This window comes from Anarhichas minor, unplaced genomic scaffold, assembly GCF_050575085.1.
Source record: "Anarhichas minor isolate MPS153535 unplaced genomic scaffold, ASM5057508v1 ptg000010l, whole genome shotgun sequence".
Classification (NCBI taxonomy): Eukaryota; Metazoa; Chordata; class Actinopteri; order Perciformes; family Anarhichadidae; genus Anarhichas; species Anarhichas minor.
This window is the reverse complement of record NW_027466456.1, coordinates 3,718,249-3,744,694: the sequence shown is the minus strand read 5'-3', so window position 1 is coordinate 3,744,694 and position 26,446 is coordinate 3,718,249. Positions and strand designations below refer to the sequence as shown.

Genomic DNA, 26,446 nt, shown 5'->3' with positions numbered 1-26,446 from the left:
TTCAAGCAAAAAGCACACAGTTTGTAAATTCACACGGCATGAACAGATAACTGCAAGAGGTTGAAAGTAATAATTACCGTACAACATATCAGCCAGCTCATGATAAGAAAGAAAAGATGTCAGTTGTTAAGAAAGGTCATTCTGTAAAAGTGAGTTTAAAGACGAGATTTAAAGTCAGCGACAGTGTCAGCTGACCTCATGTGGAGGTGGACAGTTGTTCTACAGCAGAGGAGCCAGTACAATGCAATGCAATCAAAGAATTGTTACTTTCAACAATTATGTTGCTTGAGAATCTTTTTGATCCAGGGAAGGTATTTTGATATATTTGTATAGACGTTGGGTACATTTGGGTAGTCACAGTTGTTGTTCATGTTGAAAGACACAACACCAACAGCCTTCCCACTGCACACCAGAGGGCCACCAGAATCACCCTGTGAGGAGGAAGAAGCTTCATTTCTTTATTCAGTTTCTAGAAGACGAGAAACCATTCAGACTAAAAAACGTTGCCATTACATTTTTTTATTAACGGACAGAAAACATACCTGACAGAATCCTTTGTCGGTGCCATATCCACCTGCACAGATAACATTGGCAGGAAGATTACATCTAATATGTAGACTTAAGACCAGACGTAGTAGTCTTACCGTAAAGTCCAAGATACATCAGGAGATGAAGAAGCAGAGACCTGTGCAGAGCATGCATCATGCTGGTGATACTCATCCTCTTCTCTTTGAGGTGTCAAGTCGACCCTTTTATACCACAGTTTGCTCAGTAAGGGACCCCGTGGTTAAGGTCTGCTTCGACAAGACCTCCTAAGCTACATCCTCTGTGCGTCGGTAACACCTTTAATTGTCATATAGTGATGAGTGCATGCGGTCAGTAAAGAAATGCAGCATTGCTGCTCTTACAGTAAATATAAAGCGTGTGGTTCAGCAGCCTCAGCAGCCTGAAGCACGTACACACATGATGTGATCAGCATGGGATGAGTTTTCACACAGTCTGTTAGTAACCAATTTATTCTCTTCTCCATTTGATGTCATTTGATATTTTCAGTTTTTCCCTTTGAATGAGGCCTCCAGCAAGAGCGCCAGGCTTTGAAGCACATTTAGCTCAGTGGCCAAATCCTGGAATTACAACATCTACGTCTGTCACGTGATGCCATTGGGCCTAAAAATACTTTTTCTTATAGACTTACATTTGGAAAGACACGTCTGTTGTAGCAGGTACATTAACTCCCCAGTAAGAGCACTGTATTAGCCTTATTTAAATCAGTATGTCCTAAAAGTTGGTAAATGCATTAATAGCCGAATCCAGAGTTGATTCCCTTCCTTCGTTCATGTGATTTAGTCCGACAACGAGTCTGGACCGAGGGCTGGGAGGCGGGGTTAAAGGGAACGCTAGTTTCTGCTCTATGAACTCCATGGATGCAGAAGATCGCTGGTAGATCTGCGTAATTTTATACTCTGAAGACAAACTTTCTTTGCATCAAGCGCCACTGAGTAACTTTCATAGGAAGGAACGGGGCCCTGCCTCGCTGAATCCAGTTCTCTTTATGCGTCCATGTTTTGTATCTATGGCACATTAAGCATATTTCATTTTTTCTTAGAATTCTTAAACTTTCTTCTCTCACTGTTTTGTATACACTGAGCCACTTAAGCTTAGGTGACCTTTTAGTTTGATAAACCTGAAGTGCAAAAACTAAATCATTTGTTACGGATCCACTCTTTAGCTGTGACCTTTGGGCTGTTGTTGGCTTCTGTCAGTGTGATGTTGCACCAACAACTAAATGAGTGACAGAAACCGCAGGTTTGCATGTCTATATTCTCACAATCACAAGTATGCAAGACTCTAAAGACTTGAGATCACAGACTGATAGCTAGAAGTCTGATAGGCTATCGTGACTCATCTGTTAGTGTTTGGTTTGACCGCAGTGGAACATGTGTGTGAATGGCGTGTATTATAAAGTCTGAGGTAAAATAAGGAATATATGAAGAAGTACGCACAACGAAATATACGAATCAGACGTTTGTATGTAATTATTCCCGTTTAACGAGAACAAATGAGAAGTTTCAGAGTGCTGAAGCATGCGGAGAAGAGCAAATAGATCCACAATATCTTTTCACTGTGTTTTTACTGCAACTCAATCCAACATCAATAGCTTTAATTACTTGCTGTAAGCAGACTTGTTTAGCACGAATCAGTTTCCACCACCAGTCATGTTCACTATGCATCTATGACACTTTTATTCTCTTCATTATATTTATTTTGGACCGTGTTGGTTCTCCTCTCACTTTTGGTAAATACTCATCTGTGGCCTTCAAATGATCCTTCGCGGAATAAACGTGCAAAATGCAAAACGCAATGTTGACCAACCTGAAACAACCCGAAGGTTTCTTTGAAATGTTGCTACAATCTTGATCCACAGAAACCACAGTTTCCAGCTGCAGATCTGAGCGTTGGTGTTGGTGCACAGTCGCAGTTTTGAAACTACACTTCATTAGTTGTATCATTATTCAACAGGCAGCAGCAGATGTTTTTAAGTGCATTGAAACATATTTCATTGTTTATACTCCAGGCTTTATGCAAACCATAAACACTAGTTGGATTTGTGTTGCATTCAGTACGACCTTTTATGTGCAGACAGAGTCTCTGCACCGCAAGCAGAGATAGGTGAGCAACAGCAGAGTAGTACTATTTAAACTTACCCTGAGAGGTTTTGCATATTAAAATGTACCCACCTTCACCAGCTGCAACATTAAAGTGATGTACACTCGACTGCATCAATAATTATAATCCAGTAATAATATCTTCAATATTTTTTAAATGGACCATTCTGCATAATGAGTATTTTTACTCTGGTTCTTAAAGTATATTCTGATTCTAATACTTTTGTACCGTTACTTCAGTAAAACTTTAAATGCAGGATATTTACTTGTATTTCTACAGTGTGATAACGATACTTTTACTGAAGAAACCGATTTGAGTACTTCTTACCACCACTGCTTGATCTTGACTCAGCACTTTTAGGGTGTTTTCACATTAGGTACGACAGCTTCGTACTGTGCCGGAGTACGACTGCCCCCTCAGAGTGATGTCTGACATAAAGCTCATATTCTGATAAATGAAGGGTTCTGTATTAGTCTCAGAATATCTCTGTCAAAGTATAAGAAACTGTTGTAAATCAAGCTCAGGTACCAAGTTATTACTCAGAGGTGTGAAACTTTTAGGTTTGTCTAACACAATGTCAGTGTCTTAACTTGTTGCTGCTACTTCATGCTCCATGTAACTAGTTTTCTGTGTAGTTGTGGGTCTGTTTCTGTTCGACCTTTAAGGTTAAGGCTGTTGAGATGATTTGAGGTGATTTTAAAAGGGTCCCATGCAACAGGAAACGCTTTGGACAGCGACCACATCACTGCAACCCTCAGCCTGCACGAGCCAAAACACAGCAGGCTGGCAGGGACAGAAACGAGGAGCATAACCCGAATTATCTTAGAATTAGATGAGCTGACTTCATGCAGCTCCATTAGGATGCCGTGTTCAAACTCATTTATCTCCAACTAATTATTTTCAAACTAAATATGTCACGAATGACTTCCTCAACCACACAGATATCTACTCATCAAACACAATCAATTACAATTCAAGTACAAAAGCCCTGCAAAATATCCTGTACATCATATTATATAAAGACCATCCTCTAAAGGAGTTAAATCTAATATCTTTTTACATTTTATCCCTGTAAAGCGTTAATATGATGACTAGCTGTATAACAGTTTACTACTGGCCAGTGGTAACTGTGTCCCGTGCTGTTATTTCCATGAGCTGCTTTACCATCTACTGTACAGTGGATACCTGTTTAATCGTGCCAGTTTTATGCATTTGCATGAATTAATACGCCAGCTGATGTTCCAAATTGAAGCACAGTCATGACATGTACATACTCTACACAAAAACAACTTACTCACCACAATAAACATTTGTACCACTTCCACTCTTAGTGAATTTGGTTCATCAGAGTGTAACTTTGATGGGGAGAGGGGTGCAGTCTTACTACATCATGTTGTGTCTTCACACATCTACTCTACATTTGTATACCATCAAGTGTAACATTACACTCAGTGTATATTATCTCAGCTGTTACTGTTACTCTGTTAGTACTTCATGACGTCCAGCAGAGAGCGCCAGAGTTTGTGACGAGACTTTTAAAATTGCTCTGCTTTTTCACCATCAGAGGGTGCTGCTTCTCCATCAGAGCAAATCTAACGTAAAGTCACAAATTGATCTGTCTAATGACTCTTCTAACAGCATCGGTCTGTGCTGCATTCAAGCCCACTCCCTCACTTTGAGGAAAACAGTGAGCATGTGATCTCGCTCCAAATACATGGGGTACATGTCTCACAGTTAGACCTGGAGGTGGTTTATAAAGTGGAGCTATATATGAAAAGGAAAACAACCAATTACCTGATATCATGCTTTACAGATGAGTTATAAGTCATTTATAAGGGTTAGGGTACGAGGTACAAATACTTAGCATGGACCAGACAGAAGTTATTCGCTAACACATTTATATTCCACTTGATTCACACGCTCAACATAACCATTATTATTACTGTTGTTTTTGTTCACTTAAATACAATTTGTGTTTTCTGAGGACATTGTTAAAGAAGAAAATGAAACACGGTATTTGCAATAAACTTTTATTTTGAAATTCGGTCACACTGATTGAACGTAAAACCTCCATAGTACAGTGAATGTATGCTTTGCAAGATTTTCACTTGGAACATTTGAGGATGCAATTGATCCAGTGAAGGTACTTTGATACATCAGTGTAGACGTTGGGTACATTTGGGTATTTACAGATGTTATTAATGTTGAAAGACACAACACCAACAGCCTTCCCGTTGCACACCAGAGGACCACCAGAATCACCCTGTGAGGAGGAAGAGGCTTCATTAGCTTATTCATTATGTGATTTTAGAGGTTTGTAGCATTTATATACCAGCTGACATGTTCTATTAACAGACAGAAAACCCACCCGACAGAATCCTTTGTCTGTGTCATATCCACCTGCACACATAACATTGGCAGGAAGACTTCCCCACATCTGCGTGCAGACTTTCAGGTTGATGATGGAGACGTCCACCACTCTCAGATCATCAACAGCTGGACCACCAGTCTTTATAGCTCCCCATCCAGCCACCTGGCAGTCGTCTTGTGTGTTCATATCAGATGTGGGAAGAGGAATTGTTTGCACTCGTCCGTTCAGTGAAACCTTCTTAGACAGCTGGAGACACACAACGTTACAACTAATGCAATGTCTAATTTCATAACAATTGCTGGAATATGGAGCTGATAACAATAAAAAAGATGACTCAACAAAGTGATGAAACCTGGAAATATGTACTTACTTTAAGGAGCATGATGGCATTACCAGTTGTTATATTCTCATAAGATTCGTGTTTGTATTTTTCTTTAATGGATATCTTGTTGTCATCATTAACACTCTTGAGATCGTGGGTGCCAAGAACAACATGGGTAATGCCACTGAATGAGAGATAACAAAGGGGGTGTCAGTACATTTTCTAAAATTATAATGTACAATAATAATAATTTCTTATTTTTAAAAAGTTGGTTTATATATCTTGAAATCTTTTTTTCAATTGATTTCTAATTACATGATTTAAAGATTGCTGGAAGAGGAAATGCTACTCACACGTCACAGTACGCAGCAGTGAGCACAAAGTCCTCACTGATCAGGAACCCTCCACAAAGATGATGACCTTTGCTGTTCTGCACCGAGACCATATACAGCATCGAGTTCTCCGGGGCTCGTTCCCCATTTATGATTGCTGCTGCAAAGATAAGAAAATCAAAATGAGGTTAATGTCCCATTAAATGGTTGGAAAATGATAATAATACTTTGAGAATCTTACCGCTTCGTCCGAGATACGCCAGGAGAGGAAAAATTAGAAATGTGTGCAGAGGATGCATGATGCCAGCAAGACAGCTGACCTGTCTCTCTTCTTGGGGCTGTCATGTAGACCCTTTTATACAGCTTTGCTGTGTTGGTTAGCGTGATCCTCATGTTTTATCTTGACGCATTCTTTGATCAATGTCTATTTGCCAGTTAGCAACGTTATCTTTGCATCATCTTGTTTTTTTATGTTTTCTGATGTCTCAACAGCATGAAGCACTTTATGATCAGCATGCGATGACTTTCACACATTCGTTCACATTCTTCCTCTTTTACCTTTTATGTCATTCATTATTCACTTTTACATTTAGGACACTTTCAGCCTCTTGATTGAGTTCATTCTAATCCTCTTTTCTTAATTTCTTATGAATAATTGCTCAGCAACATTAAAGGACTTTTGTTAGATGAATTCAATAAGTGAATAACTCAGATGCAACACCAGGATTCTGTATGTTGGAAGTCAAAATGTGTCACTGTGGCCATACGGGTCACTATGAATCCATTCTTGATTCTCTTCCTTTTGTTTAGCTCATGATTTATTTGCGGCATCTTTCAGTTTTGTTCATTGTGGACCCACTTCACCTCACAAGTTCACAACAAGACTTAAATTGGGTGAATTTGATGACTCAATAGCACTTTGTTGAACATCTTTTTTATGAAAAAGAGACATTAATGCTAAGATACCGGATAGTAATGATTTTAGTATCTTTATTAGTATCTGTATTTGAATCATTTGGCTGTTGGGGGTTTTGATAAAACAGCCTAAAAACATTTTCTTCTGAATTTATATGATGGTATCAGATGAACCACAGAAACAAGTTTCCTGCTTCAGTTTTGAGTGACAAGTCACAGTTATGAAACATTATATTGTACAATTGCTGGAAATACGCACTTAGATTCATAACTGCAGACTTTATGTCTTAATAGAAAGTGAAATTATTAAAAGATGAAAATGAGTTGTGCCCCGTATATAAAGATTAAAAATCTGGATTACAAACTGGGTATAGCCGGCAACTGACCTGAACTCTTAGGGTGACCAAAGGCTCAAGACTCACCCACATCTCTACATTTGTATACCATCAAGTGTAACATTACACTCAGTGTATATTATCTCAGCTGTTACTGTTACTCTGTTAGTACTTCATGACGTCCAGCAGAGAGCGCCATAGTTTGTGACGAGACTTTTAAAATTGCTCTGCTTTTTCACCATCAGAGGGTGCTGCTTCTCCATCAGTGCAAATCTAACGTAAAGTCACAAATTGATCTGTCTAATGACTCTTCTAACAGCATCGGTCTGTGCTGCATTCAAGCCCACTCCCTCACTTTGAGGAAAACAGTGAGCATGTGATCTCGCTCCAAATACATGGCGTACATGTCTCACAGTTAGACCTGGAGGTGGTTTATAAAGTGGAGCTATATATGAAAAGGAAAACAACCACTTACCTGATATCTGATTATGTGGTGCTGCTACATGATTTGGGTTTTGAAAACGCTTAAAATCTAAATTTCTGATTCAACAGCAACAGAATCTTCCTGGTTTGGGGATGAAAGACCTCAGAGCCTCGGAGGCCCACAGCCACTGAGTCTGGTGCTGAGGCTGTGGAAGTGCTGGACAGGACGGGAGAAATCTCTGCACTTTACTAGATAGCTACTGCATTGTTTTATGTTCTTGCTCATTGGTGGTCATTTTAGTTTTGATGTAGACGTCAGTCGGGTTGAGATTGATCTTTCTGTGCTCTTCATACCGTCATCATAGTTTATTCTGCCTTGACTCTTTCTTTCTGGCTTTGACGTGATGTTATGAGCTAAAAGGGGCCTACCGTGTAGACACAGAAACATTGAGTACGATTTTAGAGGCACTGTGTCAAAGTCATGTGTTTTCAAACCTTCATATAATTTATATGAATGTAATTGTAATTCAATAAATGTATTGACATAGTGCACAATAGGCAGTGTTGGGCTGTAGTGGCGCTACAAGTTGCGGCGTTACAAGTTGAACTACATTTCTCTGTAGCCTGGTGGTAGCGTCGCTTTTCAGTAGCTAAGCTCTTTTATTGATCAAGTACTGAGGTAGTGCCCACACCAGCTACATTTCCCCAAGCATTCATGAAGCTCAAGTGCAGCGGAGCTTTGTGCTGCAGTCTGACATTAAACTGCTGAGGATCAATAACTGACTCCACGGCCATACTCAAACATGTATGTGGAGCAGGCAGAAGCACTTGTGTATGACGGCGATAGCAAATAAGCTTTATTTTACGAGTAACCGGTAGCTTAACTTACTGCAGGTTCTAAGTAGCTTGTCCAACACTGACTAGAGGAATGCTTAAGAAAAATCTTTGTGACGTCATATTTTAAGGGGGTAATGATGCCATGAGCTGCATAGGAACATCCCTCTCATGGAACCTAGACACTAGTGGTGGTGATGATGAAGAGGGGGAAGAGCAATGGTTGAAGATTTGTATGGATGAGATGTAGAGCATGACTTCTGATGAGCTCACTGGGAGGACTGGTTGTGATGAGGATCGGAGGTGAATGGGGTGGAGGAGGGTTGCATCAAACTGACACTTAAATGACAGCTGACAGCAGGAGAGAAAGAAACATGTTTTAAACTGTGACAGCAGTAACCAATGAAGGTTATTGTCAACAGAGTTACAGTATGTGCACTGGTTGGGATAGTGCTGTGTTTTTGCATTTTTATTTGATACTGTTTTTCCGCCTTTTTTAACATTTAATCTCACAGGAAATAACACTTAACTGTTTTAAATTTATTAAACCAACTAAAACCAAATAACTTGACTATAAAAATGCCAGATGTCACCTGGGAATGCTGGTATGAATGAATACAATTCATTCATGTCATACAATCCGTCATTCCTCACATAAAATGGGTGTTTGCACTTGTTTACAATGAATTTCACTCGACCTTCTTGAGATTGTGAGTGCCAAGAACAACCATTGCTGTTTCCTCATTCTTGAAAAAGTTATAAATAAGTGGTTCGTAGTGGATTTAAAAAAAATACCTTTCTTTTGAAAGAAGTCAATTTATATATCTTTGATTAAATAGAAAAAGAAGTGGCTGCTGGAAGAGGAAATGTACCTCTCACATCACAGTGAGTGAGTCTTTACTGACGAGAAATCCTCTAAATACGTGTTGTTTTTTGTCCTGCAGCGAGGCCATCGACTTCTCCGGGGCTTTTCCCCTGTGAATGATTTCACTGCCGAGAACTAAAAACATAAGTAGGAAATGTTCAAATGAGGTAATATCCTATTTGCAGCTGAAGAAAATACATTGTGCAACTTATCATTTTGTCTGAGACATACCATAACATAAAAAAAACAACTTGTACCATGGCGACAGGATGATTGACCTGTTGTATTGTGGCTGTCAAGTCTGCCCTCTTTATACAGCAGAGTTTGATCTTCACAGTTTTATTTCCATCTATTTTAATTTCCTGCCACATCTTACGGCCGATGCTATTTCGCAACTTTTTAAAGCATCATGTGACTAATACATGTGAAGGAACGAAATCTAACTGCAGGGCTTCAGTACAGTATGTGATGCTCCTTTTTATTTTATTCATTTAATTACATTTTTTTATTATTGTGTGATGAGCTTGAGACCTCGGGCAGACTGAACACGGGGGATGTGACCACATCACCAACACATTTTACAAATGAATTCCTCACATTATTTCTGTGTCAGTGCAGCCATGCAGTTGTCTTGTGTATAAGATCAGTGAAGTACATTTTTGCAGCTTTAATTCTGTTGGTATAGTCAAACCAAATGAGTCATTTTAAACGGGTAACATGCTACCACTTTCTAATAAGGCACCCTTAATTCATGCTTTACAGATGAGTTATAAGTCATTTATAAGGGTTAGGGTACGAGGTACAAATATTTAGCATGGACCAGACAGAAGTTATTCGCTATCACGTTTATACTCCACTTGATTCACACGCTCAACATAACCATTATTATTACTGTTGTTTTTGTTCACTTAAATACAATTTGTGTTTTCTGAGGACATTGTTAAAGAAGGAAATCAAACACGGTATTTGCAATAAACCTTTATTTTGAATTTCGGTCACACTGATTGAATGCAAAACCTCCATAGTACAGTGAATGTATGCTTTGCAAGATTTTCACTTGTAACGTTTGAGGATGCCATCGATCCAGAGACGGTACTTTGATACATCGGTGTAGACGTTGGGTACATTTGGGTATTTACAGATGTTATTAATGTTGAAAGACACAACACCAACAGCCTTCCCGTTGCACACCAGAGGACCACCAGAATCACCCTGTGAGGAGGAAGAGTCTTCATTAGCTTATTCATTATGTGATTTTAGATGTTTGTAGCATTTATACACCAGCTGACATGTTCTATTAACAGACAGAAAACCCACCTGACAGAATCCTTTCTCTGTGTCATATCCACCTGCACACATAACATTGGCAGGAAGACTTCCCCACACCTGCGTGCAGACTTTCAGGTTGATGATGGAGACGTCCACCACTCTCAGATCATCAACAGCTGGACCACCAGTCTTTATAGCTCCCCATCCAGCCACCTGGCAGTCGTCTTGTGTGTTCATTTCAGATGTGGGAAGAGGAATTGTTTGCACTCGTCCGTTCAGTGAAACCTTCTTAGACAGCTGGAGACACACAACGTTACAACTAATGCAATGTCTAATTTCATAACAATTGCTGGAATATGGAGCTGATAACAATAAAAAAGATGACTCAACAAATGTATGATGTCACCTGATTGTGTACTTACTTTGAGGAGCATGATGTCATTACCAGTTGTTACTTTCTCATAAGATTCGTGTTTGTGTTTTTCTTCAATGGATATCTTGTTGTCATCATTAACACTCTTGAGATCGTGGGTGCCAAGAACAACATGGGTAATGCCACTGAATGAGAGATAACAAAGGGGGTGTCAGTACATTTTCTAAAACTATAATGTACAATAATAATAATTTCTTATTTTTAAAAAGTTGGTTTATATATCTTGACATCTTTTTTTCAATTGATTTCTAATTACATGATTTAAGGAAGAGGAAATGCTACTCACACGTCACAGTGTGCAGCAGTGAGCACAAAGTCCTCACTGATCAGGAACCCTCCACAATAATGACCTTTGCTGTTCTGCACCGAGGCCATATACAGCATCGAGTTCTCCGGGGCTGGTTCCCCATTTATGATTTCACTCCCATCTGCTGCAAAGATAAGAAAATCAAAATGAGGTTAATGTCCCATTAAATGGTTGGAAAATGATAATAATACTTTGAGAATCTTACCACTTCGTCCGAGATACGCCAGTAGAGGAAAAAGCAGAAATGTGTGCAGAGGATGCATGATGCCAGCAAGACAGCTGACCTGTCTCTCTTCTTGGGGCTGTCATGTAGACCCTTTTATACAGCTTTGCTGTGTTGGTTAGCGTGATCCTCATGTTTTATCTTGACTTTTAATCGCATCCTTTGATCAATGTCTGTTTGCCAGTTTGCAACGTATGTTATTTTTGCATCATCTTGTTTTTTTATGTCTCAACAGCATGAAGCACTTTATGATCAGCATGCGATGACTTTCACACATTCGTTCACATTCTTCCTCTTTTACCTTTTATGTCATTCATTATTCACTTTTACATTTAGGACACTTTCAGCCTCTTGGTTGAGTTCATTCTAATCCTCCTTTCTTCATTTTTTATGAATAATTGCTCAGCAACATTAAAGGACTTTTGTTAGATGAATTCAATAAGTGAATAACTCAGATGCAACACCAGGATTCTGTATGTTGGAAGTCAAAATGTGTCACTGTGGCCATACGGGTCACTATGAATCCATTCTTGATTCTCTTCCTTTTATTTAGCTCATGATTTATTCGCGGCATCTTTCAGTTTTGTTCATTGTGGACCCACTTCACCTCACAAGTTCACAATGAGACTTAAATTGGGTGAATTTGATGACTCAATAGCACTTTGTTGTACATCTCTTTTATGAAAAAAGAGACATTAATGCTAAGATACTGGATAGTAATGATTTTAGTATCTTTATTAGTATCTGTATTTGAATCATTTGGCTGTTGGGGGTTTTGGTTAAACAGCCTACTCAAACATTTTCCTCTGAATTTATATGATGGTATCAGATGAACCACAGAAACAAGTGTCCTGCTTCAGTTTTGAGTGACAAGTCACAGTTATGACATCCTCACAGTCACAAGTATGAAAGACTCTAAATTTAACCGTCTGCAGTTTAACAAATATACCTACAACACATGCAGGCGAGCACACACATACACAAACCAAGGGAGGACAAATCTATGGTGATACATTCAGCACGGTCATTAAAACCAAAACAACAGGCTTGTACTGAGAATGAAACAAAGGTTTATTTCTTATTTGTATGGTTTTACCATTGAGGTCTTGCAAATTGGATTTGAAAATGCTCTTCATCATCTATAGAACATACACCAGGAAAGAGTTGCCTTTTAGTCTAGCAGTGAGTTGGATTGGCTGCAGAGCAAACTTGTATCTTTTGTAAAGGATCCCCTACATATAGTTTTTGTTTCACCACAATAATTAAAAAACAGTCTTTGACATTTGAAAGTGACATTTTATTTTCATTTCAGATATAGAGCAAACAGTGACGGGGCAACTTGAACACTGCAATGCCTCCACAATAATACGTTTTATTTATAAAGCACTCTTCAAGCAAAAAGCACACAGTTTGTAAATTCACACGGCATGAACAGATAACTGCAAGAGGTTGAAAATAATAATTACCGTACAACATATCAGCCAGCTCATGATAAGAAAGAAAGGATGTCAGTTGTTAAGAAAGGCCATTCTGTAAAAGTGAGTTTAAAGACGAGATTTAAAGTCAGCAACAGTGTCAGCTGACCTCATGTGGAGGTGGACAGCTGTTCTACAGCAGAGGAGCCAGTACAATGCAATGCAATCACAGAATTGTTACATTCAACAATTATGTTGCTTGAGAATCTTTTTGATCCAGGGAAGGTATTTTGATATATTTGTATTGACGTTGGGTACATTTGGGTAGTCACAGTTGTTGTTCATGTTGAAAGACACAACACCAACAGCCTTCCCACTGCACACCAGAGGGCCACCAGAATCACCCTGTGAGGAGGAAGAAGCTTCATTTGTTTATTCAGTTTCTAGAAGACGAGAAACCATTCAGACTAAAAAACGTTGACATTACATTTTTTTATTAACGGACAGAAAACATACCTGACAGAATCCTTTGTCGGTGCCATATCCACCTGCACAGATAACATTGGCAGGAAGATTACATCTAATATGTAGACTTAAGACCAGACGTAGTAGTCTTACCGTAAAGTCCAAGATACATCAGGAGATAAAGAAGCAGAAACCTGTGCAGAGCATGCATCATGCTGGTGATACTCATCCTGTTCTCTTTGAGGTGTCAAGTCGACCCTTTTATATCACAGTTTGCTCAGTAAGGGACCCCGTGGTTAAGGTCTTCGACAAGACCTCCTAAGCTACATCCTCTGTGCGTCGGTAACACCTTTAATTGTCATATAGTGATGAGTGCATGCGGTCAGTAAAGAAATGCAGCATTGCCGCTCTTACAGTAAATATAAAGCGTCTGGTTCAGCAGCCTCAGCAGCCTGAAGCACGTACACACATGATGTGATCAGCATGGGATGAGTTTTCACACAGTCTGTTAGTAACCAATTTATTCTCTTCTCCATTTGATGTCATTTGATATTTTCAGTTTTTCCCTTTGAATGAGGCCTCCAGCAAGAGCGCCAGGCTTGTCAGTGTGATGTTGCACCAACAACTAAATGAGTGACAGAAACCGCAGGTTTGCATGTCTATATTCTCACAATCACAAGTATGCAAGACTCTAAAGACTTGAGATCACAGTCTGATAGCTAGAAGTCTGATAGGCTATCGTGACTCATCTGTTAGTGTTTGGTTTGACCGCAGTGGAACATGTGTGTGAATGGCGTGTATTATAAAGTCTGAGGTAAAATAAGGAATATATGAAGAAGTACGCACAACGAAATATATAAATCAGACATTTGTATGTAATTATTCCCGCTTAACAAGAACAAATGAGAAGTTTCAGAGTGCTGAAGCATGCGGAGAAGAGCAAATAGATCCACAATATCTTTTCACTGTGTTTTTACTGCAACTCAATCCAACATCAATAACTTTAATTACTTGCTGTAAGCAGACTTGTTTAGCACGAATCAGTTTCCACCACCAGTCATGTTCACTATGCATCTATGACACTTTTATTCTCTTCATTATATTTATTTTGGACCGTGTTGGTTCTCCTCTCACTTTTGGTAAATACTCATCTGTGGCCTTCAAATGACCCTTCGCGGAATAAACGTGCAAAATGCAAAACGCAATGTTGACCAACCTGAAACAACCCGAAGGTTTCTTTGAAATGTTGCTACAATCTTGATCCACAGAAACCACAGTTTCCAGCTGCAGATCTGAGCGTTGGTGTTGGTGCACAGTCGCAGTTTTGAAACCACACTTCATTAGTTGTATCATTATTCAACAGGCAGCAGCAGATGTTTTTAAGTGCATTGAAACATATTTCATTGTTTATACTCCAGGCTTTATGCAAACCATAAACACTAGTTGGATTTGTGTTGCATTCAGTACGACCTTTTATGTGCAGACAGAGTCTCTGCACCGCAAGCAGAGATAGGTGAGCAACAGCAGAGTAGTACTATTTAAACTTACCCTGAGAGCTTTTGCGAATACTAAAATGTACCCAACTTTACCAGCTGCAACATTAAAGTGATGTACACTCGACTGCATCAATAATTATAATCCAGTAATAATATATTCAATATTTTTTAAATGGACCATTCTGCATAATGAGTATTTTTACTCTGGTTCTTAAAGTATATTCTGATTCTAATACTTTTGTACCGTTACTTCAGTAAAACTTTAAATGCAGGATATTTACTTGTATTTCTACAGTGTGATAACGATACTTTTACTGAAGAAACCGATTTGAGTACTTCTTACCACCACTGCTTGATCTTGACTCAGCACTTTTAGGGTGTTTTCACATTAGGTACGACAGCTTCGTACTGTGCCGGAGTACGACTGCCCCCTCAGAGTGATGTCTGACATAAAGCTCATATTCTGATAAATGGAGGGTTCTGTATTAGTCTCAGAATATCTCTGTCAAAGTATAAGACACTGTTGTAAATCAAGCTCAGGTACCAAGTTATTACTCAGAGGTGTCAAACTAGCAGTTAGGTTTGTCTAACACAATGTCAGTGTCTTAACTTGTTGCCGCTACTTCATGCTCCATGTAACTAGATTTCTGTGTAGTTTTGGGTCTGTTTCTGTTCGACCTTTAAGGTTAAGGCTGTTGAGATGATTTGAGGTGATTTTAAAAGGGTCCCATGCAACAGGAAACGCTTTGGACAGCGACCACATCACTGCAACCCTCAGCCTGCACGAGCCAAAACACAGCAGGCTGGCAGGGACAGAAACGAGGAGCATAACCCGAATTATCTTAGAATTAGAAGAGCTGACTTCATGCAGCTCCATTAGGATGCCGTGTTCAAACTCATTTATCTCCAACTAATTATTTTCAAACTAAATATGTCACGAATGACTTCCTCAACCACACAGATATCTACTCATCAAACACAATCAATTACAATTCAAGTACAAAAGCCCTGCAAAATATCCTGTACATCATATTATATAAAGACCATCCTCTAAAGGAGTTAAATCTAATATTTTTTTACATTTTATCCCTGTAAAGCTTTAATATGATGACTAGCTGTATAACAGTTTGCTCCTGGCCAGTGGTAACTGTGTCCCGTGCTGTTATTTCCATGAGCTGCTTTACCATCTACTGTACAGTGGATACCTGTTTAATCGTGTCAATTTTATGTATTTGCATGAATTAATACGCCAGCTGATGTTCCAAATTGAAGCACAGTCATGACATGTACATACTCTACACAAAAACAACTTACTCACTACCACAATAAACATTTGTACCACTTCTACTCTTAGTGTATTTGGTTCATTGGAGTGTAACTTTGATGGGGAGAGGGGTGCAGTCTTACTACATCATGTTGTGTCTTCACACATCTACTCTACATTTGTATACCATCAAGTGTAACATTACACTCAGTGTATATTATCTCAGCTGTTACTGTTACTCTGTTAGTACTTCATGACGTCCAGCAGAGAGCGCCAGAGTTTGTGACGAGACTTTTAAAATTGCTCTGCTTTTTCACCATCAGAGGGTGCTGCTTCTCCATCAGTGCAAATCTAACGTAAAGTCACAAATTGATCTGTCTAATGACTCTTCTAACAGCATCGGTCTGTGCTGCATTCAAGCCCACTCCCTCACTTTGAGGAAAACAGTGAGCATGTGATCTCGCTCCAAATACATGGGGTACATGTCTCACAGTTAGACCTGGAGGTGGTTTATAAAGTGGAGCTATATATGAAAAGGAAAACAACCACTTACCTGATATCTGATTATGTGGTGCTGCTACATGATTTGTGTTTTGAAAACGCTTAAAATCTAAATTTCTGATTAAACAGCAACAGAATCTTCCTGGTTTGGGGATGAAAGACCTCAGAGCCTCGGAGGCCCACAGCCACTGAGTCTGGTGCTGAGGCTGTGGAAGTGCTGGACAGGACGGGAGAAATCTCTGCACTTTACTAGATAGCTACTGCATTGTTTTATGTTCTTGCTCATTGGTGGTCATTTTAGTTTTGATGTAGACGTCAGTCGGGTTGAGATTGATCTTTCTGTGCTCTTCATACCGTCATCATAGTTTATTCTGCCTTGACTCTTTCTTTCTGGCTTTGACGTGATGTTATGAGCTAAAAGGGGCCTACCGTGTAGACACAGAAACATTGAGTACGATTTTAGAGGCACTGTGTCAAAGTCATGTGTTTTCAAACCTTCATATAATGTACAAATGTGTCGAGCCAGGACAGATTTGTCCACCAAAGCCACCAAACTCCACTGAAAATACTACAATTTCACCTCGCAGAAGACAGGGGTTGCAGGTCTACCACTTAGTTTGTGTTACCGTGTGACCTTGGTGAATCCAAACTAACCAAAGTGATAAAATGGACGATGGCAGTGTATGCTTTAGGGCGTGGCTACCTTGTGATTGACAGGTTGCTACCGCGGCGTTGTTGGGTTTGGGTGATGCCCCGTGTTCTTAGAACTTTAACTCTTTCACAGTGTGTTTTCAGGGCATGAAAATTAGTTGTAGCCTTTTTGGTCGACTTAAAATGCCTTACTGAGAGCTTGCGTGTACTTAGCTCCACCCTCTTGTGTCACTTCTGGTTACAAAAAAAGAATCAAGATTGTGACGGCCATAAACCAAGATGGCAATCTATGGCCAAAATGCCAAACTCAAGCCTACAAAACTGCAGTCCACAAACCAATGGGTGATGTCAAGGTGACAACGTCCACTTCTTATATACAGTCTTTATATATATGCTAATATAAAAGTTATATATGCTTCTCACACTTTTCTATGATAATGATAGAAACATAAACCTTTATTCAGCTGTACAACACTTCTATTTGATGACTTGGAAGTTGAATCTATTGTACTCTGTTGTTTAGTTGAGCCAGAAATAACTGGTTTGAAATAAAATCAGAAAGGTAAAGTTCAGATGCTGTGAGTGGCCGCGATAGCAATACCATTTTAATTAGGAAAGACTTAATGTTGATGACAGCGAGGCCATCGACTTCTCCGGGGCTTTTCCCCTGTGAATGATTTCACTGCCGAGAACTAAAAACATCAGTAGGAAATGTTCAAATGAGGTAATATCCTATTTGCAGCCTGAAGAAAATACATTGTGCAACTTATCATTTTGTCTGAGACATACCATAACATAAAAAAACAACTTGTACCATGGCGACAGGATGATTGACCTGTTGTATTGTGGCTGTCAAGTCTGCCCTCTTTATACAGCAGAGTTTGATCTTCACAGTTTTATTTCCATCTATTTTAATTTCCTGCCACATCTTACGGCCGATGCTATTTCGCAACTTTTTAAAGCATCATGTGACTAATACATGTGAAGGAACGAAATCTAACTGCAGGGCTTCAGTACAGTATGTGATGCTCCTTTTTATTTTATTCATTTTATTTAATTTTTTTATTATTATGTGATGAGCTTGAGACCTCTGGCAGACTGAACACAGGGGATGTGACCACATCACCAACACATTTTACAAATGAATTCCTCACATTATTTCTGTGTCAGTGCAGCCATGCAGTTGTCTTGTGTATAAGATCAGTGAAGTACATTTTTGCAGCTTTAATTCTGTTGGTATGGTCAAACCAAATGAGTAATTTTAAACGGGTAACATGCTACCACTTTCTAATAAGGCACCCTTAATTCATGCTTTATAGATGAGTTATAAGTCATTTATAAGGGTTAGGGTACGAGGTACAAATACTTAGCATGGACCAGACAGAAGTTATTCGCTATCATGTTTATACTCCACTTGATTCACACGCTCAACATAACCATTATTATTACTGTTGTTTTTGTTCACTTAAATACGATTTGTGTTTTCTGAGGACATTGTTAAAGAAGGAAATCAAACACGGTATTTGCAATAAACTTTTATTTTGAATTTCAGTCACACTGATTGAACGCAAAACCTCCATAGTACAGTGAATGTATGCTTTGCAAGATTTTCACTTGTAACGTTTGAGGATGCCATCGATCCAGGGAAGGTACTTTGATACATCGGTGTAGACGTTGGGTACATCTGAGTAGCTACAGTTTCCAGCTCTGTTGAAAGACACAACACCAACAGCCTTCCCGTTGCACACCAGAGGACCACCAGAATCACCCTGTGAGGAGGAAGAGTCTTCATTATCTTATTCATTATGTGATTTTTACTGTTTGTAGTTTTTATATACCAGCTGACATGTTCTATTAACAGTAAGAAAACCCACCTGACAGAATCCTTTGTCTGTGCCATATCCACCTGCACACATAACATTGGCAGGAAGACTTCCCCACACCTGCGTGCAGTCTTCCAGGTTGATGATGGAGACGTCCACCACTCTCAGATCATCAACAGCTGGACCACCAGTATTTATATATCCCCATCCAGCCACCTGGCAGTCGTCTTGTTTGTTCATTTCAGATGTGGGAAGAGGAATTGTTTGCACTCGTCCGTTCAGTGAAACCTTCTTAGACAGCTGGAGACACACAATGTTACAACTAATGCAATGTCTAATTTCATAACAATTGCTGGAATATGGAGCTGATAACAATAAAAAAGATGACTCAACAAATGTATGATGTCACCTGGAAATATGTACTTACTTTGAGGAGCATGATGTCATTACCAGTTGTTACTTTCTCATAAGATTCGTGTTTGTATTTTTCTTCAATGGATATCTTGTTGTCATCATTAACACTCTTGAGATCGTGGGTGCCAAGAACAACATGGGTAATGCCACTGAATGAGAGATAACAAAGGGGGTGTCAGTACATTTTTTGTAATTATAATGTACAATAATAATAATTTCTTATTTTTAAAAAGTTGGTTTATATATCTTGACATGTTTTTTTAAATTAATTTCTAATTACATGATTTAAAGATTGCTGGAAGAGGAAATGCTACTCACAGGTCACAGTGTGCAGCAGTGAGCACAAAGTCCTCACTGATCAGGAACCCTCCACATTTATGATCACCATTCCCGTTCTGCAACGAGGCCATATAAAGCATCGAGTTCTCCGGGGCTCGTTCCCCATTTATGATTTCACTCCCATCTGCTGCAAAGATAAGGAAATCAAAATGAGGTTAATGTCCCATTAAATGGTTGGAAAATGATAATAATACTTTGAGAATCTTACCGCTTCGTCCGAGATACGCCAGGAGATGAAAAAGCAGAAATGTGTGCAGAGGATGCATGATGCCAGCAAGACAGCTGACCTGTCTTTCTTCTTGGGGCTGTCATGTAGACCCTTTTATACAGCTTTGCTGTGTTGGTTAGCGTGATCCTCATGTTTTATCTTCACTTTTAATCGCATCCTTTGATCAATGACTGTTTGCCAGTTTGCAACGTATGTTATTTTTGCATCATCTTGTTTTTTTTATGTCTCAACAGCATGAAGCACTTTATGATCAGCATGCGATGACTTTCACACATTTGTTCACATTCTTCCTCTTTTACCTTTTATGTCATTCATTATTCACTTTTACATTTAGGACACTTTCAGCCTCTTGGTTGAGTTCATTCTAATCCTCCTTTCTTCATTTTTTATGAATAATTGCTCAGCAACATTAAAGGACTTTTGTTAGATGAATTCAATAAGTTAATAACTCAGATGCAACACCAGGATTCTGTATGTTGGAAGTCAAAATGTGTCACTGTGGCCATACGGGTCACTATGAATCCATTCTTGATTCTCTTCCTTTTATTTAGCTCATGATTTATTCGCGGCATCTTTCAGTTTTGTTCATTGTGGACCCACTTCACCTCACAAGTTCACAATAAGACTTAAATTGGGTGAATTTGATGACTCAATAGCACTTTGTTGTACATCTCTTTTATGAAAAAGGAGACATTAATGCTAAGATACCGGATAGTAATGATTTTAGTGTCTTTATTAGTATCTGTATTTGAATCATTTGGCTGTTGGGGGTTTTGGTTAAACAGCCTACTCAAACATTTTCTTCTCAGCTGACCTCATGTGGAGGTGGACAGCTGTTCTACAGCAGAGGAGCCAGTACAATGCAATGCAATCAAAGAATTGTTACATTCAACAATTATGTTGCTTGAGAATCTTTTTGATCCAGGGAAGGTATTTTGATATATTTGTATAGACGTTGGGTACATTTGGGTAGTCACAGTTGTTGTTCATGTTGAAAGACACAACACCAACAGCCTTCCCACTGCACACCAGAGGGCCACCAGAATCACCCTGTGAGGAGGAAGAAGCTTCATTTCTTTATTCAGTTTCTAGAAGACGAGAAACCATTCAGACTAAAAAACGTTGACATTACATTTTTGTGTTAATGGACAGAAAACATACCTGACAGAATCCTTTGTCGGTGCCATATCCACCTGCACAGATAACATTGGCAGGAAGATTACATCTAATATGACCCCATTTTTTCTTGCAGTCCTCCAGGTTCACGATAGGCACGACCACCACCTTCAGGCCGTCGACAACTTTACCACCAGTTCTTGTCAAACCCCATCCGGCTACACGGCACTTTGATTGATCTTTTACCTTAATCTCCGTGTTTGGAAGTGGAATCGGTTGTACTTTTTTGCCCAGTCGAGCTTTCCTAGACAGCTGGAGACACACGGAATGACAAAGTGACAATTAAAAACCAGCAAGGACCAATTCACAGCATACGTCTTGTCGTCTTTCAGAATTCAAGTTAAAAAAAATAATTAGTGGAAGATGGAGCTGTCCTTAGTATTGATGTCTGTGCTTTTCATTTTTACAGTTTTGGGCGGACTAGAACTGAATAAATCAGAACATGAAAGAAAGATTTTACTGTAAAAATGCTTCACCTGAGACTGTTAGGCTGATTGAATATCAACTTACTTTGAGGAGCATGATGTCATCCCCTTTGCTGACATTGACATAAGATGGAAACTTGCATGTCTTTACACGGTATCTCATTGTGTTATTATCAACCTTCTGGAGATTGTGGGTGCCGAGAACGACGCTGGTGGGATTACTGAGTGAATGATCAGTGAGCGGTTGTCAGCAGTGTTTATTAAGTTGTGTTGACAAAATAAATTAAAAGATTCATGTAACATTAAATTCTTTGGATTTTTGATTACATGATTGAAAGATTGCTGAACGAGGGAAGTTAACTCACAAGCGCTCACAGTGCGCTGCAGTGACCACAAAGTGTTCATTGATGAGGAATCCTCCACATACATGACCGCCATTGTTCTGCACTGAGGCCATGTACAGCATTAGGTTCTCTGGGACCTTCCTACCATTTATGATTTCACTCCCAAGTGCTGAAAAGATAAGAGGAAAAGAAGGACGAGTTAATGCAGCATTTGGGTGATCAGAGACTTAAGACCAGACGTAGTAGTCTTACCGTAAAGTCCGAGATACATCAGGAGATGAAGAAGCAGAGACCTGTGCAGAGCATGCATCATGCCGGTGATACTCATCCTGTTCTCTTTGAGGTGTCAAGTCAACCCTTTTATATCACAGTTTGCTCAGTAAGGGACCCCGTGGTTAAGGTCTGCTTCGACAAGACCTCCTAAGCTACATCCTCTGTGCGTCGGTAACACCTTTAATTGTCATATAGTGATGAGTGCATGCGGTCAGTAAAGAAATGCAGCATTGCTGCTCTTACAGTAAATATAAAGCGTCTGGTTCAGCAGCCTCAGCAGCCTGAAGCACGTACACACATGATGTGATCAGCATGGGATGAGTTTTCACACAGTCTGTTAGTAACCAATTTATTCTCTTCTCCATTTGATGTCATTTGATATTTTCAGTTTTTCCCTTTGAATGAGGCCTCCAGCAAGAGCGCCAGGCTTTGAAGCACATTTAGCTCAGTGGCCAAATCCTGGAATTACAACATCTACATCTGTCACGTGATGCCATTGGGCCTAAAAATACTTTTTCTTATAGACTTACATTTGGAAAGACACGTCTGTTGTAAATTAACTCCCCAGTAAGAGCACTGTATTAGCATTATTTAACCTTTGTGTCGTCTTAGGGGTCAAAAATGACCCGCCACTATGTTTAACAGCATAGGAAACCCCCTTAATGGTCTTTTTTCAACTTGAAATTCAATGACTTTTCCTAGAATGACAACATGAAAAAAAGTTAAACATTGCCTTTCTTCATATTTCCATAAAAGCTGTAAACCAACAATGTACACATCTTGTCTTCGGGGTCATTTTTGACCCGGTAGTTATAAAATCATTTTCATACTACAGAAACCATAAAAAACACACCACAGCAACACACACACACACACACATACACACACACACACACACACACACACACACACACACACACACACACACACACACACACACACACACACACACACACACAATAAATAGAGATTAGTGTGCTGCTGATTGAAGTCAGGGAAAACAAAAACTTTCTCGCGAATATGCAGCATCTCCCCTCCACGACCCCACACCTGGCTGAAGTTCACAGACATAATACAAACAAGATCAGAGAGAATAAATATTTCCTGAAAGCATTGTTTACTAATGGGGAATGCAGTCAGAGGCTATAGAGGTGCTGCAGATGACAGCACCCCCAGACAACTGGAAATGGATGGATGAGATTGACCTGCTCGGCCTGCTAATCTTAGCAGGTGTGTATAGGTCCCGAGGCGAGGCTGCATCTAGTCTTTGGGATGCAGAGAGTGGAAGGGCGATTTTCCGTGCAATGATGTCACTGAAAGTCTTTCATATTTTCTCAAAAACGATACGATTTGATAATCGTGAGTCAAGACCTGCAAGGCGTGTGACAGACAAACTAGCGGCCATAAGAGAGGTCTGGGAGAAGTGGATTCCAGATTAAACACAGTCTTTCTGCACTGTGAAGAGGAAAAAATTAGATATTCACAATGCTTGTGATGAATGACAAAATGCAAAATAGATTTGGGATTTAAAATGCAATCAAGCTGTTTTATTTTAGAGGTTTAGTGAAGGCGGGTCATTTTTGACCCCTAGGACAAGTAGTGTATACAGAAAATGAAGACAACACAAGGGTTAAATCAGTATGTCGTAAAAGTTGGTAAATGCATTAATAGCCGAATCCAGAGTTTTCCTCCGTTCATGTGATTGAGTCCGACAACGAGTCTGGACCGAGGGCTGGGAGGCGGGGTTAAAGGGAACGCCGGTGCGATTGCTTCATGAACCCCATGGATGCAGAAGATCGCCGGTAGATCTGCGTAATTTTATACTGTGAAGACAAACTTTCTTTGCATCAAGCGCCACTGAGTAACTTTCATAGGAAGGAACGGGGCCCTGCCTCGCTGAATCCAGTTCTCTTTATGTTTTGTATCTATGGCACCTGGTAAATGACCTTGGTAAATCCAAACTAACCAAAGTGACAAAATGGACGATGGCAGTGTATGCTTTAGGGCGTGGCTACCTTGTGATTGACAGGTTGCTTCCGCGGCGTTGTTGGGTTTGGGTGTTGCCCCGTGTTCTTAGAACTTTAACTCTTTCACATTGTGTTTTTAGGGCATGAAAGTTAGTTGTAGCCTTTTTGGTCGACTTAAAATGCCTTACTGAGAGTTTGCATGTACTTAGCTCCACCCTCTTGTGTCACTTCTGGTTACAAAAAAAGAATCAAGATTGTGACGGCCATGAACCTAGATGGCAATCTATGGCCAAAATGCCAAACTCAAGCCTACAAAACTGCAGTCCACAAACCAATGGGTGATGTCAAGGTGACAACGTCCACTTCTTATATACAGTCTTTATATATATGCTAATATAAAAGTTATATATGCTTCTCACACTTTTCTATGATAATGATAGAAACATAAACCTTTATTCAGCTATACAACACTTCTATTTGATGACTTGGAAGTTGAATCTGTTGTACTCTGTTGTGCAGTTGAGCTTGTCGAAATAACTGGTTGGACAGAAAATCAGAAAGGTAAAGTTTAGATGCTGTGAGTGGCCACGATAGCAATACTATTTTAATCAGGAAAGACTTAATGTAAAGAGATGCTTAAAGAGTAATTCAATTAATTTATTGACAATGTGCAGCCATGCAGTTGTCTTGTGTATAAGATCAGTGAAGTACATTTTTGCAGCTTTAATTCTGTTGGTATGGTCAAACCAAATGAGTAATTTTAAACGGGTAACATGCTCCCACTTTCTAATAAGGCACTCTTAATTCATGCTTTATAGATGAGTTATAAGTCATTTATAAGGGTTAGGGTACGAGGTACAAATACTTAGCATGGACCAGACAGAAGTTATTCGCTAACACGTTTATACTCCACTTGATTCACACGCTCAACATAACCATTATTATTACTGTTGTTTTTGTTCACTTAAATACAATTTGTGTTTTCTGAGGACATTGTTAAAGAAGGAAATCAAACACGGTATTTGCAATAAACTTTTATTTTGAATTTCAGTCACACTGATTGAACGTAAAACCTCCATAGTACAGTGAATGTATGCTTTGCAAGATTTTCACTTGTAACGTTTGAGGATGTCATTGATCCAGGGAAGGTACTTTGATACATCGGTGTAGATGTTGGGTAGATCTGGGTAGTTACAGGTGAAGTTATTGTTGAAAGACACAACACCAACAGCCTTCCCGTTGCACACCAGAGGACCACCAGAATCACCCTGTGAGGAGGAAGAGGCTTCATTAGCTGAGTCATTATGTCATTTTTACTGTTTGTAGCATTTATATACCAGCTGACATGTTCTATTAACAGACAGAAAACCCACCTGACAGAATCCTTTCCCTGTTTTATCGCCACCTGCACAGATAACATTGGCAGGAAGATTACCAAGATGACTCCATTGCTCCTTGCAGACTTCCAGGTTGATGATGGAGACGTCCACCACTCTCAGATCATCAACAGCTGTACCACCAGTCTTTATATATCCCCATCCAGCCACCTGGCAGTCGTCTTGTTTGGTCATTTCAGATGTGGGAAGAGGAATTGTTTGCACCCGTCCGTTCAGTGAAACCTTCTTTGACAGCTGGAGACACACAACGTTAAAACTAATGCAATGTCTAATTTCATAACAATTGCTGGAATATGGAGCTGATAACAATAAAAAAGATGACTCAACAAATGTATGATGTCACCTGATTGTGTACTTACTTTGAGGAGCATGATGTCATTACCACTTCCTACTAAAGATTTGTGTAAGTGTGTTTCAATGGATATCTTGTTGTCATCATTAACACTCTTGAGATCGTGGGTGCCAAGAACAACATGAGTAATGCCACTGAATAAGAGATAACAAAGGGGGTGTCAGTACATTTTCTAAAGCTATAATGTACAATAATAATAATTTCTTATTTTTCAAAAATTGGTTTATATATCTTGACATCTTTTTTTCAATTGATTTCTAATTACATGATTTAAAGAGGAAATGCTACTCACTCGTCACAGTGTGCAGCAGTGAGCACAAAGTCCTCACTGATCAGGAACCCTCCACAAAGATGACCTTTGCTGTCCTGCACCGAGACCATATACAGCATCGAGTTCTCCGGGGCTGGTTCCCCATTTATGATTTCACTCCCATCTGCTGCAAAGATAAGAAAATCAAAATGAGGTTAATGTCCCATTAAATGGTTGGAAAATGATAATAATACTTTGAGAATCTTACCGCTTCGTCCGAGATACGCCAGGAGAGGAAAAAGCAGAAATGTGTGCAGAGGATGCATGATGCCAGCAAGACAGCTGACCTGTCTCTCTTCTTGGGGCTGT

General features: G+C 39.5%; 4 protein-coding genes across 4 annotated transcripts; all 4 read right to left on the bottom strand.

Moving 5' to 3' along the window:
- Nucleotides 1-269: 269 nt before the first annotated feature.
- LOC142946256 (uncharacterized) lies at nucleotides 270-11,336 on the bottom strand. The gene is made up of 11 exons (XM_076087348.1): nucleotides 11,279-11,336; nucleotides 11,050-11,197; nucleotides 10,756-10,894; nucleotides 10,382-10,630; nucleotides 10,129-10,276; nucleotides 5,714-5,852; nucleotides 5,409-5,544; nucleotides 5,036-5,284; nucleotides 4,783-4,930; nucleotides 543-574; nucleotides 270-431 (listed from the first exon to the last, which is right to left on the bottom strand). The coding sequence occupies exons 1-11, from the start codon at nucleotides 11,334-11,336 to the stop codon at nucleotides 270-272; spliced, it is 1,608 nt and encodes a 535-aa protein (XP_075943463.1).
- A 7,313-nt stretch (nucleotides 11,337-18,649) lies between these two features.
- On the bottom strand, nucleotides 18,650-19,930 carry LOC142946934 (duodenase-1-like). Its single transcript, XM_076088565.1, has 5 exons — nucleotides 19,873-19,930; nucleotides 19,644-19,791; nucleotides 19,339-19,474; nucleotides 18,963-19,211; nucleotides 18,650-18,857 (listed from the first exon to the last, which is right to left on the bottom strand). The coding sequence occupies exons 1-5, from the start codon at nucleotides 19,928-19,930 to the stop codon at nucleotides 18,699-18,701; spliced, it is 750 nt and encodes a 249-aa protein (XP_075944680.1). The 3' UTR covers nucleotides 18,650-18,698.
- Nucleotides 19,931-20,781: 851 nt separating this feature from the next.
- Nucleotides 20,782-22,151, bottom strand: LOC142946933 (granzyme B-like). The gene is made up of 5 exons (XM_076088564.1): nucleotides 22,091-22,151; nucleotides 21,860-22,007; nucleotides 21,580-21,715; nucleotides 21,055-21,321; nucleotides 20,782-20,943 (listed from the first exon to the last, which is right to left on the bottom strand). Exons 1-5 carry the CDS (start codon nucleotides 22,149-22,151, stop codon nucleotides 20,782-20,784), a joined length of 774 nt encoding a protein of 257 aa, XP_075944679.1.
- Nucleotides 22,152-25,187: 3,036 nt separating this feature from the next.
- LOC142946253 (trypsin-like) lies at nucleotides 25,188-26,403 on the bottom strand. The gene is made up of 5 exons (XM_076087345.1): nucleotides 26,346-26,403; nucleotides 26,120-26,264; nucleotides 25,835-25,961; nucleotides 25,452-25,709; nucleotides 25,188-25,346 (listed from the first exon to the last, which is right to left on the bottom strand). Exons 1-5 carry the CDS (start codon nucleotides 26,401-26,403, stop codon nucleotides 25,188-25,190), a joined length of 747 nt encoding a protein of 248 aa, XP_075943460.1.
- Between the last annotated feature and the right edge of the window lie 43 nt (nucleotides 26,404-26,446).